The following is an 18,355-nucleotide window of genomic DNA, read 5'->3' as shown; positions in this document are numbered from 1 at the left end:
GGCGAGGGTGGGGGGAAGGGCAGGGCGGGGAGTGGACTGCATGGCTAACTTGATGGCAGGGTTTAAACCACGACAATGCTCAACATATAAAGCTGGAGGAAGACGGAGGAAATGGGTGGACATGTTTGGAGTGATGGTGTTTGTCTTCCCAAGTAACCATTACACATTCCTGGACATTGCTGAATGTATACCTGCTGATGGGAAAGAGTGAATGAATGCCTTGTTTTGCTTTGTTTGTGTGTGCAACGTTTGCATTCCATATTAAACTGTCTTTATCTCAACCCACAAATTTTCTCACTTTTCTAATTCTTTTCCCATCCCACTGAGAGGGGGGAGGGTGTTGAAGTGAGTGAGCAGCTGTGTGGGGCTTAGTTGCTAGCTAGGGTTAAACCATGACAATACGTTTTGGCAACCAATGTGGGGCTTGAAGAGCTCAAAATAACAACAGATTTGATTGGCATGTGCTAGATCAAATTTACAACTGTTATTGCTGTTTAGGTATTAATTGACAAGTTTTTGTGTTTGCCCTAGGGCTCACTTGCCTCACTGTATATTAGAGTCTAATGCTCATTAGCAGCTGATTTTTGCTTTTGTTGCTTGATGTACTGCTCTACTGCTTATCACCTTACTGTGCTTTGCCTGGGAACAGCAATGGCTGTGCGACTGGGCTGGCAGATGACCAGGGCATCGCTGTTGGTTTTGTGCTGCTGTACTGCATAGGCTGGAATTCCAGTGTGAACTCGAGTTGGAGGGACTATACTGTGGATGAGTCCCTGTGGGAGCAGGACACCCTGAAGCATCTATGGCCATAGATAAGTCCACGCTAGAGCAGTTACATCTTGAAGCATCTGTGGCCATGGTTATGCCTGTGCTGCAGCAGGTGTATCTTTGAAGGGATTGTGGGCCAAGAATGAGTCCATGCTGGAGCAGGTACACCTTAAAACATCAGTGGCTGTACATGAGGTCATGCTGGAGCACCTCACAGTGTATGGCCATGGATAAGCCCAAGATAGAGCAGGTCCACCCTTGGAGGGACTACAGTCATGGATAAGGCCATGTTGGAGCAGGTTTACTTTCAAAGGGACTGTGGCTGCGGGTAAGGCCATGCTGGAGCAGGTATCTCCGAAGGCATTGTGGCCCATGGAGAAGGCCAAGCTGAAACAGGTGCACCTCAAATCATCTGTGGCTATGGATAAGTCTGCTGCAGCAAGTATACCCCTGGAGAGACTGTGCTTCATAGATAAGGCTCTTCTTGGAGCAGGTACACCCCTAAGGGACTGCAGTCTATGGATAAGTCATAGCCAGAGCAAGAGCAAGGGAAGGAGTTCACTGCAGTGCTAAACCCTGTGGCTTGCTTCAAAAGGATGAGGAATGGAGATTGTAATGGAAATAGCTTTAAATTGTTGTAACCTGGGATTTGAGTTGTATGTTATGGTAACTACTATAGCAGGAACACCTTGTTGCTACCTGGGCTAGGAACAAGGGGAGTTTGTTGCAGTGATAAACTCTTTAGTGGTAATGCTTTTGAGCTGTATTGACAAAACTTCATGATGCATACCATGCGATGGCTGTTATCCTGCAGTGACTCGATGTCTTTTGTGCTGCTTGATGAAGTGCTGCTCCAGCTCCATGAGGTTGTATTTTAGTATTTATTATTACTTGTCCTTATTGTAGTCCTGCTGATGGACCAAGTAACAGAAATGTCTCAGCGGTGCAGAGTGTATGGACAGAAAAGCAATCTAAATCTGTTAGAAATACGTGTGTATATACCTTCATGCACAACTTGTGTCTGAGTGTTCAAATGGTGCTATTTATCTAAACTTGCTAGATATTTAAAAAAAGTTGTAGTGTATATATATAAATGTATAAATATACTTTTTTTTCCTTATTTGCATATTTAAATCCTGTTAACACAGCAATTGCACAAACAAGAGAACACATCTCCCACTCATCAGACACTTGATTGCTTTTTGTTTTCCCAGTAGAAGCCTAGCTCTGAGAGGCACACAAGAGAAATGAAGCATGGCGAGGCAATGGCTTTTCTCTATTAGCAGTATACCAAAACACAGATGTATTCAGATACTGTGATAATGAGTATGTTGGGACAGCTTAAGTAAGGCAAATACCCTGGTTTTATTTGGCATTACTTTGGTTCAGGTTGCTGAAAGGGAGGTGCAGCCTCTGACTACTTGCTGTTTGAAGTTAGATTTGTTGCTGCGGGAAGGTAATTGAAGTTTCATAACTCTTCTGCTTGGAGAAGGGACACAGGTGGGTGCAACTATCTCATTTTGTTCCTTTTTAACTGACTCTGACAGGGTATCTCAGAGCCACAGCTTGCTTTGGCAGGAAAAGCTCACATGGTCTTTTTTTGGCAGTGGTACAGTTATCTGTTGCGGGTGGGTATTGTATTGTGGCCCAGCAGTCTTTCATTAGAGGAGTCCCAAGGGAATGCTAACGGCCTTATTTCCCTCCATTCATTTGCAAGATTTATTAATGTGCCTGCAGGAGAGCACACACCGTCAAGGAGTGTTTTCTGCAGGCATGGCAAGCATGAATACCAGAGTACATTAGCTAGTAATTGCAAACACAGGTATGTTATGTGTGCAGCTGCTGTTTGTTAGGGCTTAGGCACTGGGGAAAATGATGTTTGGTTCTGTATGGTGGCAGACCTGACCTCTGCTCCTGTTGCTCAGAAAGCAGCTGTTCTACCTTCTGCTTTGCAAGTGTTGTTATTTTCTCATTGACCATCATAGCAGGTACTTCAAGAGCATGTGTTGTCTGTGACTGGGAGCAAATTATCACTTCACTTTTAAATCCACAACATTTTTTTTCCCTGTGGACTTTGTAGAAGGATAACTGTTGCTGATATTTAGATAGGCAAAGCAAGTCCAAAAGGGACATCGTCAAGGAAATCTCAGCTTTTTGATCTGATGCTATTACTCTTGCATGGACGAAACAGGTTTTTATTTTATTTTTATTTGAAAGCCTGAAAGAGCTCAAATAGGAAACCACTAGCCTTACTTAGCATATATAAACCCATGTTAAGGCATTATCCCAGTATTTGCAGGTACAGACGGAAAAGTTTGCACAGAGAATGCAGCTGCTCCATCAGCATAGTGAGGGCAAACACATGGGGGAGCTGAGTGAAATTAGGCAGAACCAGGGACATCAGTTTGTGTCACTCGCATTTCACCCTTGGAGCACAGTGGCTTTTTTCTCTCTTCTTGTTTCAACTGGAAATTCTAACTGTGAGCTAGAGAGGACCTTCAGTTGCAGGTTTAATCAAAATGAACCTGTTCCAACTTGTTTTTTGCAAACTTTTCCACCACAAAGATTCTTGGTACAGTCTGTGATGGGCAACTCTTGTAGATTGGAACTATGTTATTTGATTAAGCTCACTGGATTTAGTGGCCACAAAAATTTTGGCTGCAAGGCTAGTACTGAAGAAGGCTACTGTTTAAATAGAGCCAAACAATCTTCCAGAGCATGGGGGCAGAGGTGTTAAATCAATGCAAAATTTATGATCATGTAGCAAACAAAATGTAAGGCTTCATGAACCTGTACCCTGATTGCATGGTATAGGATCTGGCAGTGTAAGTTAGGATAACCTGACTTAATGTACTGAATTAAATCAGATGTTAAATTAAATCAGATCAGATTAAGGATGGTCAAGACAACTGTGTAAAATGTGGATCCTTGTATAATGTACCAAGAAAGTATAATCTTTGCAGGTATTTTAAGTTTTAATATATGCTGGAGGAGCCTTGCAAGTCTTAGATGCTAGTTCTTGAGTAGTACCTGAAGCTTGAAAAATTTACATATTGTGCTTGCATAGTTGGAAGCCTTCAGCTCCTTTACCTATACTGATTCTGTTGGTCAGCCCTTGAAATATTTTTTTACTTTGTTCATACTGAAGAAATGATACATCATGGAGAGATAATATTCTATTCTTCTTCTAAGCTTCTTAATGGAATTTTCATCAGTTCAATTGAACAGTACAATACACAAAAAAGCTAACTTGATGTCAGGTTGCTTTCTCTGTATCTTCTTCAGAGTTGCCTCGGCATTCCATTTGACTTTACAGTACAAAACGTGAGAGGGGCCATCACACCCTAAATTGCAAGTATTTGCAGCCTGATCAAATCCTACAGGTCACCAAGAGACAGAGAAGGCAGAACTGAATGATGTGAGGTCCTGGGCATGGAGCCTGATCATCACCCATTGATGGTTCAGATCCACCTCTTGAAGACAAGCAGTGCTACACCTCTCTCACACTGCTGTTTTCTTCCTTCCATGAGCATGAAGCAGAACATGATCTGCTTGTTTTAAACCTTTCTTGTGCTCTGCACATTTTCAGAAGACCTAGAAATTTCTCTTTATCTATTTGTCTTGGTAATCCTGAAATGGCTCAAATGCAGCCATTCAGTGCCTTGATACCATTTTCTCTGGATTGCTTTGTAAACTTGAGTGCACTTTCTTGCAGTGCATATACTGAGAATAAGAGTCAGGTACCCCAGCAAATTACCATGAAAGCATTGGAGAAAAAAAGAAGTAGAATATGGTTGTTTTTTTTTTTTTTTTTTTTTTTTTGGGCTTTTTTTTTTTTTTCTGAGTGAGATGCTATCCCTTTGTGGCCCATGGCCTGATCTCTTTAAAAAGTATTTGTTGTGCAGGAAGGGATTCTGAGAAGTCAAATCAGTTGTCCAGTTGTGAGCTTATCTAAAAAGGTAAAACAGATGCCGCACTGACAGAGATCTCTCTTTATGATAAAACTTCAGCAGGCAAGGTTTGATTTAAATGATTATAGAAAAGAAACCACAATCATTCTAGCCCTAATCCTAATGTACAGTAATTTTCATCACAAAGTTTTCTTTCACGTGCTATAGGTGTCCAAATATGCAATCTTATTTATGAAAAAAAAGGGGGGGGGGTGTGGGCAAAAATACTCTGAAAGTTTATAATGATTTTAAAACAAGAATCTGAAAGTGCTGAAACTTTTTTCATGTTTACTATCTGAAAAGGCTTTCCTTAAAAGCAGCCTCCTTCTGAATGCAATTTGTTGAAACCTGTCTTTTACCAGCAGCTGTGTCATGTTGAATAAAATAACTAATCAACCCGTGGCTGATTAACAGCCTGCTGATGTGTTCCCTTTGATTGGTAAAGGCTTGGTTCACAGCCAAGCATAGTTAAGCAGAGTTTTTTTGTGTAAGGCTAAGGTTAAGAGCTTATCCTTACTACTGGTACTTGAGTGGAAATCTTATTTTTTTTATATGCAAGACTCAGGTAAGTCATGGTTATGGTCATTTACCAGCAGAGATTAGTTCTGGGGAACAAAGCAAATTCTCAATCAGAGAATGTAATAAAATGGTGATGCTACAGCTGGTTCCTTGCAGCCTCTAAATATAGACAAAATAGCATGTAGTAGAGAAAAAATGTTTGCTGAGTTAACTGGTCTATATTTAGGTGCCAAACAAAGATTTCTGCTTTTGACCCTCCCCCTCACACCCTCCAAACCGCTTTTTATACTGTCTGTAAATGTCTTGTCTGTTTGTGGATTCTGTTCTTTGCAAAAACAGTGATTCTGAGTGGCGGGGAAAGGACATCTGTCACATCTGAAAAAATCAGAAAAAGCAAGCTCTTAGGCACACAGTCACTGTGTTGAGTTTTGTTCTCTCTCCTTGGCCCTTTGTTAGCACTACATCCATAGGCTCTTTTAGGTACAAAACAGTAATGCTTTCAGGAGCCAAAACCCACAAACTCTTCTCTGTGACCAAAGTCTTACTGATCTCTATAAAAAGTATGAGCTAAAAAATAAGCATCTTCCTTTATATGGAAAATCACATTTTTATCTTGCAGTAGGTTCTCTTCCTGCTACTGCTGTTGGTATTGATTGCATGGTTAGCCCTTTGTTAGTGTATGCATTTTCTTTGTATTTTTTTTTTTTAAGGAAGCAAATAGCATAATCGTCTTGCCAGAACAGATTAGGAGAGGGAGTCTGCAGATCTGCAACAATCATTTTCTGCTTTTGACAAGGAGGATTTCATCTGCCCACATTAAGTGCTTCTTGGAACTTCAAGAATGGCCAGAGTGCAGTATGAAACTTATTCCTTTATTTTTCCTTTTAAAGACATACTTGTGTTTTTCATTTGTTTTTTGCCACATAATTTACAAGATGTTGGGCAGTTTGGGGCAGCTGGTGTACATAAAACCTGAGAATTGTGGTCAGCATGAGCTTTGGTCTGCCCCCATCGTTCCAGTCTTTGATTTCTCTGGCTTTCAGTGCTGATTAACCAGCATTTATAGCCTTAATTTTTTAATCCCAGAGAATATGTTAACTGTAATTCCTTTGTAAGCATGAGCATTTGGTGATTAGAAGTTAGGTTTCATTCCTAATTAAATAGCAAACTACAAGGCATAGTCTTTAACAAAAAAGGGACACTTAAAATTCCAGTGCTGTTGCTTAAGGAGCAATTGATTTTTCACACGCAGAGTAGTTTTCCCCAAGTTTCCACCTAAATAACAAAACTTCATACAGATATAGGTTAATAACAGATTTATTTAAGGTTTTCTTTTCCAATTAACCTGAGAGTAACTCACACAACAATCTTTAGAATTGGGTTTGTCTGTTATAGAGATGTCAAGAGTGTGAACAGCTGACAATTTTGAATAGTTAAAATTCAGGCGAGGAACTTTCTGTACTTTTTTCTTCATTTTTGTCTAGTCTAAAGGCTGTGTGGGCCCCAGCTTGATTCTTGGCAGGTATAGCCGATCATTTGGGATTTCTGCTACTTAACTTCAGCTGCGTGTGCTGGGCATATCTGTCCAAAAAAAATGAAATTAGAGCACCTGCAAGTAGTAATTCTGCCTGGTACTTCTTTGTTCTCCTTGACCTCTCTTGTCTCTACAGACTTCTCTGAACTGCTTGGGGGAGAAATATGACAACTATAAAGCTGAAACTCAGGGAGTTATCTTCCTCAGGTGCATTTTTGATTGCACTCATGCTCTTTGATGTTGGCTTGATGGCACAGGACAGCCCTCAGCTCTCAGGCATTCACTGTACCTTAGAGGCTTTGGTAGGAGAATTTCAAAGATGAAATGTCATCAGGAATTAAATTTCCTAACCAGGTTCAGTTGAGGAATTTCTTATGTATTGTGGTTTCAACGCAAATCACACATTTTAACTGTAAATGCTGCCATTTGAATTGGTTTAGATGGGATTTCTATGTTTGCATGTTCATTTGCTGTCTTCTTCAGACTCCTGGATGGGCTTTTTGCAGAGCTAGCACCTCCTGCATTACTATTAGCTGAGTAAGTTAAGTTGTCTTATGCATGGGCCTCTCTGCATTTTACTGTGGCATAATCATCAGAATGATCATGAAGCCTGCTTATTCTGAAATTGTTGTGCACTGGATAACGATTAAAAAATGTCTAGCTGGTTCTAACAAAACTATGAAATAGTTGAGCATTGTCAGTTTTGTATATTGTTGAATGCTTGTCTGACCTCCTCAGTAATTCTTAGAATCATAGAATAGTTAGGGTTGGAAAGGACCTCAAGATCATCTAGTTCCAACCCCCCTGCCATGGGCAGGGACACCTCACACTAAACTGTCCCACCCAAGGCTTCATCCAGCCTGGCCTTGAACACTTGTAGAAGTGTTGATCACAGGGGCATCATTCCAATATGGGAAGATGGCAGAGGCGTGGCTGACGATTTTGTTGTGAGGACCCAGGTTAAGCATGTTAAACGATTTAACTCCTTTCTCACTCCCCATCTCCTTTGCTGTTCTTGGCAGTTTATTTCCTTGCCCACAAGAAGCAAGGCCTTCTCCTTGCTTGACAGCCTAGCAGGATTTATAGCTGTGCCTTATCCTGCAACTGGTAAAAGGCTATAGTGTTTAGAAAAAAATAATAGTTGTTGTAATTCAAGTGAAGAACAAACACTTGGATTCCTGTTCTCCTCAGTGTACACAAAATTGCATACATACCTTAACTCAAATTGGAGGGGGAAAGACATTCTGAGAATACTTTTTTTTTTTTCCTCTCCCTGAAATGAGCTGTCTAAATAAAACACTTTGTTTTAATAATACAGAGATGTTAGGGCTCCACACACTGCATACAATTTACTTGACCTTTATAAATAGAACACCATTGTATCTCTATTGCAAAAAAAAAAAAACCTGCCTGAAAGTAGTATACGTATTTATTAACTATCATACATAGGAATTGCTAGATTTTATTCCTTGAGCAGAAAGACAAATTGTCCAAGTAGGATTTGGACAGATTAGCACTATATATACCAGCTCTCTCATACCACTGCTGAACAAGTGCAGATAATATACATAAAACCTGCAGATGAAAACTGACTGTTGTATTCCTAAATATCTTCCTTTGGATTTGAGCAAGAATCAGAGAATCATAGAATAGTTAGTGTTGGAAAGAACCTTAAGATCATCTTGTTCCAACCCCCCTGCCATGGGCAGGGACACCTCACACTAAACCATGCCACCCAAGGCTTCATCCAGCCTGGCCTTGAACACCCCCAGGGATGGAGCACTCACAACCTCCCTGGGCAACCCATTCCAGTGCCTCACCACCCTAACAGTAAAGAACTTCTTCCTTATATCCAATCTAAACTTCCCCTGCTTAAGTTTTAACCCATTACCCCTTGTCCTGTCACTCCAGTCCGTAATGAAGAGTCCCTCCCCAGCATCCCTATAGCCCCTCTGATTTGTTGAGCGCCTTGTGAAGTTAATGCCACCAACTGCTGAAATCATATGCTGTAGAGAAACAAAAATATTGATGTTGCTTTTAGCATCTGTTTAGGAACGCTGCACCTAATATTTTAGACAGCTAAGGGACACCAGGGTTAAATATGAGTAAATAGGTGACAATAGGGGGAAGATTGGCATGACCAAGAAAAACTAATGGATGCTAGTTCTTAGTGTTTCATAATGGAGAAACTTGGGAAGTTTTCATTTCTAGAGTGAATCAGTCTCATAAGGACACAGTTAACTTTAAGCACATTTCCAAAGATCTGTCTATGCATCATAGCTAGCTAAAAATGTTCTGTTGGGTGAGTAAAGGTATTTCATTTAAGATAGGTGAATCTATATGACTCAGTTGGTGACCTGCACAGTGTGTGCATAAGGGTAAATAAACTGAAGTCTGTTGGAAATAGAGGATGTTTCAGTTTCAAACTTGCTGTAAAGGCAGACATGAAAGTGCATGTCCCTAGACAAAGTGTATAGAGATCAGCTGCTGTTTCTGCTATTGTCATGGAGTTCTCTTTTAGCTCTGACTGCTGTTGGTGTTTGCTAGCTGAGACAAGGTCAAAGGCTGCATTTAAATAAAACAAAAAAAAAATACTGAAAGATTTGCTAATTGCTCACTGACTTCAAAAGTTTGTATGTTTTTGTTCCATAAATTCACTAAAGGGAGGTGTTTTTTCAGGAGTTTCATTGTCCCTTAGTTTCATTGCTTATTGGTTTAACACATGCTTGAGCTGATCTTTCTAACCATGTTCTGCTTGTGAACATGCAGTATATTAGCATATAGGCAAAGAGCTTGTGTCTGCTTTTGACTTTGAATCAGAACTGCCTGAGCATCTTTTAAGTGGACTTAAATGTCATTCAGGTAACACTCTAGTTCTGTGGGGGTGAAATTGGATCTGAAATTGTTTCAGCTCACTCCAGTAGTTCCTGTCTCCTATACCAAAATAACTCTGCTCCTTGGCATGCACAGCTTCTCAATCTCGTTGACTCTTTCTGTGTATTGCTTCATGTAAATATTTCCTAAATGCAGCCTGTGGAACGTGGAACAAACTCAAAATGTGGGAGAGTTGTATCAGTGCTTTTCAGAAAGTGAACGAAACTGCATTCCTAGTCCTGTAAAATATTTATGACAGAGGAAATGAATTGTTTCCCTAGAGAGCCATGTGTGCTGTATCAAAAGGACTGCTGTTTCTGTCTCATAAGGATACACTGATTTACTTGGCTGCTTTTTGTATGTGGTTGTTTTCACCCCCCTCTTCTGCTCCCCCTTTTCCACCAAATCTGATGCAAATACCTCTGCTACTTCCTTTTCTGTTCTTCCACATTAAACCCTCAGGGTCCTTCTAGCTCCTTATTGCCCGTTTCCAAGTTGGTCATGTCTTCCTTCAGACTTTTGCCTCCTGGCCTGGGGCTCAGCTTTCTGTGCCTCTCATATTGAAGGTTCTGCTTTCTGGTTTGCTTTGGCTGCTGTTTGCTTGCTTAACTGCCTGGTGGAAGCAGTGAAATAGTTAAGGAGCAGGGACTTGCAGGAGAGCAGGAGGGGAGAAACTGTTTGGGCAGGTGGTGGAAGGAAAGAGAAAAGGAAACAATATTACTATGCACTAGGAATTTCAAGGAAGGTGCTCAGACAAAAAATGTTTTAATGGAAGCAAATGTATCTGAGTTTAAAGATGACGTGGGAAGGTTAATGAGATGTGAGGGTGGTGGGAATTTGGAGAGTAAGTGCAGGTTAGTAATGCAAGAAAAAGAAAATAATCATAAAAGTACATTAGGCATGTGAGCAAACCTACTTTTCTGCTGTTATGATGCAGATGAAGGTAACTTAATTTTGTGCCCTCTTTCTGGCTTTTCTGCCACGGTTCTCAGCCCTGATACCCATTTCTTTTCTCCAATGCCCCTGTTTAGAGTCTTCCTAAACAACAACAACAAAAAAAGGGGTTTTGTTAAGGATCCTGGACAGCAGACTGGCAGCACTTTTAAATTTCAAATTATGGGGAGAGCAGAGGCATTGATAACTGCATATAACTATAACATATGTTGTAGTAGGCGCTTTTAAATCGGTACATAGCAAAGTTTGATCTGTCGTGTCATACAGATGTGTTGGGAGAAACATAAATGACTGATTTCTTGTTAGCACTCTTGCAGTGATGTTGATGTATTATACATATATTATATGTTTATATTATATGTGTATATATATATTACATATATTATATCCCTGATGCTGATGTATCAGGGATGCTGATGGCTAAGTGGTGTCTTCATTTTTATTTCACCTGACACAACAAATCCTAGATCCAGGGCAACATTTGTAATGGTGGGGTGGTTTTCCAGGTGAGGTTCTGTAAGATGGCCATCCCAGAGGCTTGAGGATTAAAAATACAAACCTTCCTAAGGCTTTTGAAACTGCCTTGTATTTCTTTCTCAGTGAAATTTGATCAGTCTTGATCTTTTCTCTAATGTATGATCCTTTGCACTTTCAAATCCTTATTGCTGTCTGTGTTCATGGATTTACATACTGGCAAATCAGTATGTGTCTGTCTCTGTTTCCATTATACTTGAATAATCCCATCCCATGTTCTCCCATAGCCTTTTCATTTGCTGTGGTTGAAAAGGAATTCCCCCCATCCCTTGATGCAACAAGCTGCAGGTACATTTTGCGCATCATGTCTCTGAGAATGGAGCCTTGTTTGTTGTCTGCAAAGCCTGTCCTATGATGGTAAATGTGTATGCTTCCCATCACTCACATTTTAACAGAATGCATCTTGAGTATTCCTGTCTTATTAAAGGAATGGCTTTTTTGGCTTGCCGAAGGAGTTAGAATAGCAATCTGCTTAATGCATGTTGTTTTCTATCCTCAAGAAATAAGCAGTGCTCTTGTTTCTCATTGAAGTGGTCCTGTTTGTAAAGAGGAGAGCTTTCACTTGGGAATACCTCAACATCTCCCATGCTGGGATTATGGCTTGCTAGGCTGTAACACCAGTAGGTTACAACTGGTCACAGGGGCAGGTTGCCCTTCTGATCTCCAAAAATTGCTCAGCGGGATCATTTCCCCAGTGAGCATGTGGTTGCTCAGCTTTCCCTGGGTAAGATGTGTTTGTGTTGCTGCATCCTTCTTTTACCTTTGTATGTCCATTCTCATTAGCATTCCCTGAAGACAAGTGATGTCATGAAATGTGAGGTTACTAGTATGCTGACTGTGGAAAAATATGCCCCCTTTTGCAAGAAATATGTTTCCCCTTCAATATCCTTTCAGGCTGAGATTCCTGAGAGCATTCAGCTCCTCTGGTGGACAGCTATTTTTGATCAAAGAAGGGTCATTTTGCAAAGACTGCAAGAGCTCTTCATCTTTTCTTTGCCTTCCATATGAATTTGGTGCCTTTCTCCTGATGTCATATTTGTAACTATTATTATTCAAAACAGTTCTTTTAAGTTCTTTCTGGCTTGTATTTATATGTGGCTGTATGGGATGGAATAGGTTTCTGGTATCCCTGGAGTTGGCCTCATAGCTCATGAGAATTGGAGAAATTTCTCTGAATCCCCAGCGCATCTCCTCTTGCCTCCTGTAGATTATTCTTTACTAGGTAGCCTAGGAATTTTATGAACTGTTTGCCCTGAGACTGCAACTTTCCAAGCTTGGGCTCATATTGGCTTGTTTGTGAGAAGTCTGCTTCTCTGGAGGTGGTTGCCTTGTGCTGCTCTTGTACCTGCTTTGGAGCTGGGCATCCTTGCTGTGGCTGTTGGATTGCAGTCCCACTTGGAGCACCCCTCAGTGAGGACAGTGCCAAAGCCTGCATCTTCTGCTTCAGAGTGTCTATATCTTTTTTTGGTTACAGCCAAAGGCAGCATCACAAGCCTGGGATTCTTAGTAGACTTCCTAAAACAAGATTAGCAAGAGCATTTCTGAACAAAAAAGCATCTTATATGAGGCAGTTGCTCTCAGGGTATTCTTCAAAGCTCAGCAGGATGGTGACAGTCAATGCTCATGCAGTGCAAATAGGAATTGGAAGATAATTTGAATGTGATGATCTCTCCCCAGTCTGACTTTAAAGGGAAAGAAACTGTCAGTGGTACTGCCCTGATATGAGCCCCAGCCTCCCTGCTTTTGCACAGACACCTTTATGAGCTTACTGGTCCATTTAAACGTTATCAAGTTGTGTGGTTGTTTAGAGTTCGTATTGTCTGCCAAAAGGTGCTTGCCGGGCCGTAATCTGGTTTGTTAGCAGACTAGACAGAGCCTGGATGATGGTGCCCCTGCAACTCCACTCGGGATTGCTGTATCCCGAAGTGACCAAGAACAGTGGTGGTGCTTGCCTTTAAATCCCTGCAGGCTGCTTCTTGACTCTTGGCAGGGGGGTATGTTATATAGATAATGTCTCAAAGCATGGCTGCTAGTGCCAGTGCTTTTTTTTCTGACTTGTAAAGCAGGAAGAAATCTCTCTCCCTGAAATCCCTACAAATATTTATTGAAAGACAGGCTCTAAGTGCTTGTCTGCATTCTGCTGTCATACACCCATGGCATTTAAGCCAGGGACTTCTCCAGGCAGCTAAAAAGCAAAAGAGCTGAAGCAACATTCCTAGTGACAGTAACATCCATCAGAAGTGTTAGGTGAATCAATGACCTCAAATCTCTGTCACTCTTCCCCCTCCCCCCATACCTCACATTTGCTGTGAAAACCAATCCTATACTCACACTGGAAGCAGCTATATATTTACGCTGTTGTGACAGTGTTCACTTTTGATGCTCTTATGCCAAGGAGGAACAAAGTGGTTTTGCAGAGCGCATTCATTTCTCCTGGACAACAGTGCATTTTGGAAAAGCTTGTGACGTGTTAGTAGCCTCTAATCCAAGAGATGAGAATGAGCTGTCTCTGCTCAGAGGATCTCTAATTGGATTTCTGCATCTATTTAAATTAGGTTATCATCCACTTGGCAGATTTCCTGCTTATTCCACCAGGGCGAAGGCCATCTCCGTAGTGGCTATCAGTAACTTCTTCAGGGCATCTGAATGCAGTTCTCTGTCCACTTGTTCATTTATCAATGTGAAGTCATGCAGACCTCAAAATATGCTAATAGACTTGGGAGAACTGTTTTAGTTGCTGTTTAGCTAGACCCCTCATACCTGCCTCCAGCCCGAGTTAATTGCTTGGAGCTGTCAAGGGTGGAGGTGTCCATAGATAATTGTAAATCATAGATAGCTGTTGCCTTTAAAGGTGACTGAATCTTGCAAACTGAACTCCTGGAGGAGTCTGGATTGTTTCTGGTTCCCTTGGTGCTGTGACATACGGGTACATATGTTTTCTCTGTTGTTTTTGCTAGTGCAAAAAGTCTCCATCTCAGTCGCGCTGGATGTGAGCACCAAAACTGTGAGATGCACTGGGATAACAGCCCTCAAAAGATCTATTTTTTTTTGCGGGTAGGAGGCTCTGACAGACACCCCATTCTCCTTCACCACAACCTTGCTGCATGTTTTCACCTACAATTAGCTGCTCAAAGGTCTGCTGTTTGCTTCAGGTAATCAAGTAGCTGCTTGATCTTGTCTGAAGGTATTGGTAGTGTTTTCTCAAAATGAATCTCATGTGGGAGTTCGTTGGAGGTGGTGGAAATTTCAGAATTCGGCAAATTGTGTCAGCAAGAATTGACTTTTTTTAACTGAGCTTGCCAACGTTTTCAGTATCTAAACCTGGGTTTTTGTAGGATGCAAAATGCTAGCCTAGAAAAGGGTGGTAAATTAAGATCTGTGGGGTGAGACACATTAAAATGCAAGAATTAACCAACTCTTGCCTATGGTATTTTTAGACTAACAACAATTTTCAGAGTAGGTGAAAAAGGATTCTAAAATTATTTTTTTGAAATTATTTTGCTTTTTTGAATGTCGAATGCCAAAGTGTGATATAATGAACAGCAGTGTAAGTGAACTGCATGTTTTACCGATATATTTAGAAATCCTAAGTGAAGCTGTCAGATCAACACATTCTCTGCAGAGCAACTTGTTTTTGCAACTCGAAGTTGTATTTAAGTACAAGAAAAACAAAAATGGGGGGTTGTGTGGTTTTCTTTTTTTGCAGGTTTACATCAAGGCACAGTTACTTTCCCTGTTGCTTGTCACTGTAATCAAAATGTCAGTTCAAAAAAATTTCAGTGTGCTCTTCTGAAGAACATACTTTTCTATCCAACTATGCAGTAACAGTCTCTTCTGCAGATGCTTAAGGTACTACTCAGAAATTCCCGCTTGCAGCTTGAAGATATGCTGGGGGTTGCACATTGTGCGAAAGGCAAGCAACGTAAAGAAAATCCACAAGTATATTTAAGGGCCTTCACGTTATTTAGTCCAGGACTGCAATCCTACTCTTATTCCCAGTTAATAAGACAAGAATAGCTCGCTAGAGTTATATTTAAAATTCCCATTTAAGAAACATTCAAAGCTTCTTTATCCATAGCCAAAAGAAACAGCAAATATAAAGTTATTAACTATTAATGGCATTACAGTCCAAACAAGACCATGATTTTACCAAAAGGTCTAGGCTTTTCTGTACTGTTTGGATCCTAGTAATGAGTTGTGAAAGGAAACTCATTTGTTTACTTGCAGGCTTTAAAGACACTATCCAGTATTACAGACTCTAGAAAGCGACAGTTTCTATTGCATTGCAGTTGTGCTGTTGTGCAAAAAGTGCATACTGCCCTGTGCAGCAGATATTTGTTACTGCCTTCAGTGCAAAGCTTCCTAGAGCATTTGGGGAGGACCCTCCAGCTTTCTGTGATTGACTTGGCACAAAAAAATTTCTAACAACATAAACACTTTGTTCGCAACGCCAGCTTGCCTGAGGGCTATGGACTTGGTGGTAGAGGGATCAAATAATCATCTTGGAAAGTTCTACTTTGTGCCTCTATTTCTTATGTAGAAGCCTAAGAGAGAACTACAGTGTGTGACACAACCTGTTCAGAAGGGATGAGTGCAAGGAAGAGATTTTGACTGCGGTCTCTTGCTGACAGTAATTTTGATAATCACTTAAGACTTTTCAGCTGTTGTTTTTGAACCTCTGCATGCTTGGCCAGGCCACAGCATTCATAAAGAGATACAGGAATATAAAGTATGTAGATGAAAACATGTAGGATCCATGGGCCACTTGGTGGATTGAATAATTTTATAGTAAGCAATAACAAGTTTTTAGTAAGGCTTCTATATTTACTACTTCTTAAAAGGTGGGTCCTTTTCTGTATGGGAGGGAGCATCTCTATAGAGAACTTTTAAATCACTATTCAGATTATTCAACTTGTCTGTTCCTGATGTTCCTGTCCTTAGTAATTAAGCACACATCCTTCTGTCAGAATTTTCTCTAGTTTTGTTGGTTAAAGAAACGGAGGTTCATAATTGGTAACTCCAGTGATTTGGTATTAACTAGACTGGGAACTGAAATGCCGAGATCCGTTTCGGGAACAGCGTGTGAATATGTGTTCGAATCTTACATACTCTTTTAAGTACACAAGGGCTTAAAAAGGTAGTTAAAAACTCTGTGAAGTGGGCTTTGAGCAAAAAGCTTCCCCAAACCTGCTAGAAACTTACAGCTTTTGCTTTTTGTGTTGCTTGGAATGGATACCCCATTATGATATGGAGATACATCTAAAATACGCATATTTTAAAAAACCCCAAAAAGCTGTTCAACAAATTTTGCATTGTATTTGTGTCCTGCTGAATGTATTTGTATCCTAGTTTCTGGAAGTCTGGAGCAGGCACAATACTTGGCCATGTTTTCTCTCCCCTGCCCCATTCTGTAGAAGTAAACACTTTTAAACCTTTCACAGTGTGCATTTTAAACACACGGTTGTTGTAGGGGTTGTCTGGACTCCGATTTGCATGCCATATTCTGGGTCAGAGGCCACATAGTTTTTTTTTTTTCCCCCATGTTTCTTATCTACTGAAATGAGCTTAATTCCTTGTGAAGGCATATGGATACTCCCAGAAAAGGAGTGCTTGGATGTGAGTTTCCACAAATATGCTTGATATGTTGATGGATAGATGTAAAGGATATACGTGTGTATTTAACTTCTATTTTTACAGCAATGAGGAAACAGCACAAAAAAGATGCCACTGGTTGTGGTAGCTTTAAGCGAGGTTTATTGTTGAGTAAATAAAGAGTCTGCACCTCCCAGGGAGCTGTACTTTTGCTGCTTTAAACTTCATCCCTGACGGTGAGCTCAGTCTCTCTGCTTAGTCAAATTCCTGTAGATGTTTCCTTCCTAAATACAGAGCTTTAGGTCATTGGTAGCAGTTGGCAGACTTTTGATGGGGGAGTCTTTAGAAAAAATACTCCTTCCCCTGATTATTATTGGCACAAAAGCTCATATTGAAAAGTCTTATTTAAATTTTGGAGAGAGGAACAGGTAAAGAAAAGGTAATTGTACTTTTCGTCTGTTGACTATTAATACAAAATGTACTTTTTCTTTCCCTTTCCTGAGTTATCTTCCGGGCTGTCTGCATAGTACATTACTTTTTTTCTTTTGCTGGTAGTTCAAAATGGTTTTGATACATAGCTATGGTGGTATACTTGTGAACACTGTAAAATTCAGATCTGCTTCCAACTGCTCTCTATCAGTGTTGTCTAAATTGACCTCTTGGTTTCTTTTATTCCACTGGATCCACCTATGTTTTATTAATTCGTGCCAGCAGTAGATTACCTGGAGCAGAATACCTGCTGCTTCATTTGAAGCTCAGATTCCTGCAAACTCCACTGCAAACTGATGCTATACCAGCACACTATGTATAAAGAGGGCTTTGCATTTCTTTAAGTGTCCCTGGATGTGTATAGAGGTAGTCTTTCCATCTGCATATAAATTCTTCCCTTCCTTAAACTTGGCAAGCATCATTACTGATGTTGAAATAAGACTTTTGGGGATGAAGATTAACTTTTTGTTCTAATATGTATTGTGTGTGCTGGAAGGTACAAATCTAGCATAGAGAATGTGTTTTGTTTTTATCCGTGGGTGAAGAGCCTAAGATGACTGTTCGTTCTGCTCTTTGTAAAATGTTAATTACTGTCAGGATAACAACAGGCTATAATACAGGGTTTGGTATTTTACTGTGTACATTGCATACCACTGTAACATTAACTTAGCTTCTTATCTAGGGCTGCCTAACATCTCAGGTTGTTTTTTTGCATCTGCTGCAAGCCATAATTTTTATCTTCTGATGTCATGTTTGATGAGTAGCCAGCAGATGTTAGCAGCAGGTTTTGAAATTCTGCATTTTCTGGCCACTGAAGTAAGGCAAGCCTTTAATACAAGCCTTTTCCAGCATAGCTGAAACAGCTTCTGTGCACAGCCCCTGACTACTGAGACAGAAAATGTGGCCAATTTTTTTTCCAGGCATTTTTATGCTCCCAAGCTGTCATGCTGGTTTGTTGCCGGGGAGGGGGGGGGGGTGGGGGGGAATGGTGTGGGGGGGGGCTGGCTCTGATCTGGCTAGAGGACCGTAGTGACTCCCAGTGCAGGATTAGGAGGTGTGTGAATTAATGCATGTTTATATGCTTTTCTTTTGAGAGGCATTTGCAACCCAGGCATACAGGTTTTTTACTTCAATATATTTT

The 18,355-nt window shown here is 40.6% G+C and overlaps 1 protein-coding gene across 8 annotated transcripts in view; it reads left to right on the top strand.

Moving 5' to 3' along the window:
- Positions 1-18,355, top strand: part of PRKG1 (protein kinase cGMP-dependent 1) — a 490,458-nt gene that overhangs the window by 45,359 nt on the left and 426,744 nt on the right. The window contains exons 1-2 of one of the 8 annotated variants that reach the window (XM_065671108.1): positions 5,186-5,283; positions 5,948-6,092. The exons of 3 other annotated variants lie outside the window; for them this stretch is intronic. In XM_065671108.1, the coding sequence (XP_065527180.1) occupies positions 6,079-6,092 (14 nt within the window). In that variant the 5' untranslated portion in view covers positions 5,186-5,283; positions 5,948-6,078. Of the gene's footprint in view, positions 1-2,188; positions 2,269-2,549; positions 2,591-5,185; positions 5,284-5,947; positions 6,093-14,264; positions 14,286-18,355 lie in introns of those variants that run through there. 4 more of the 8 variants (XM_065671112.1, XM_065671113.1, XM_065671110.1 and 1 more) reach the window with 4 other exon arrangements.

This window comes from Lathamus discolor, chromosome 3 (genome assembly GCF_037157495.1).
Source record: "Lathamus discolor isolate bLatDis1 chromosome 3, bLatDis1.hap1, whole genome shotgun sequence".
Taxonomy (NCBI): Eukaryota; Metazoa; Chordata; class Aves; order Psittaciformes; family Psittacidae; genus Lathamus; species Lathamus discolor.
Note: the sequence above shows the minus strand (reverse complement) of the source record. Positions and strands in the feature narration are given on the sequence as shown.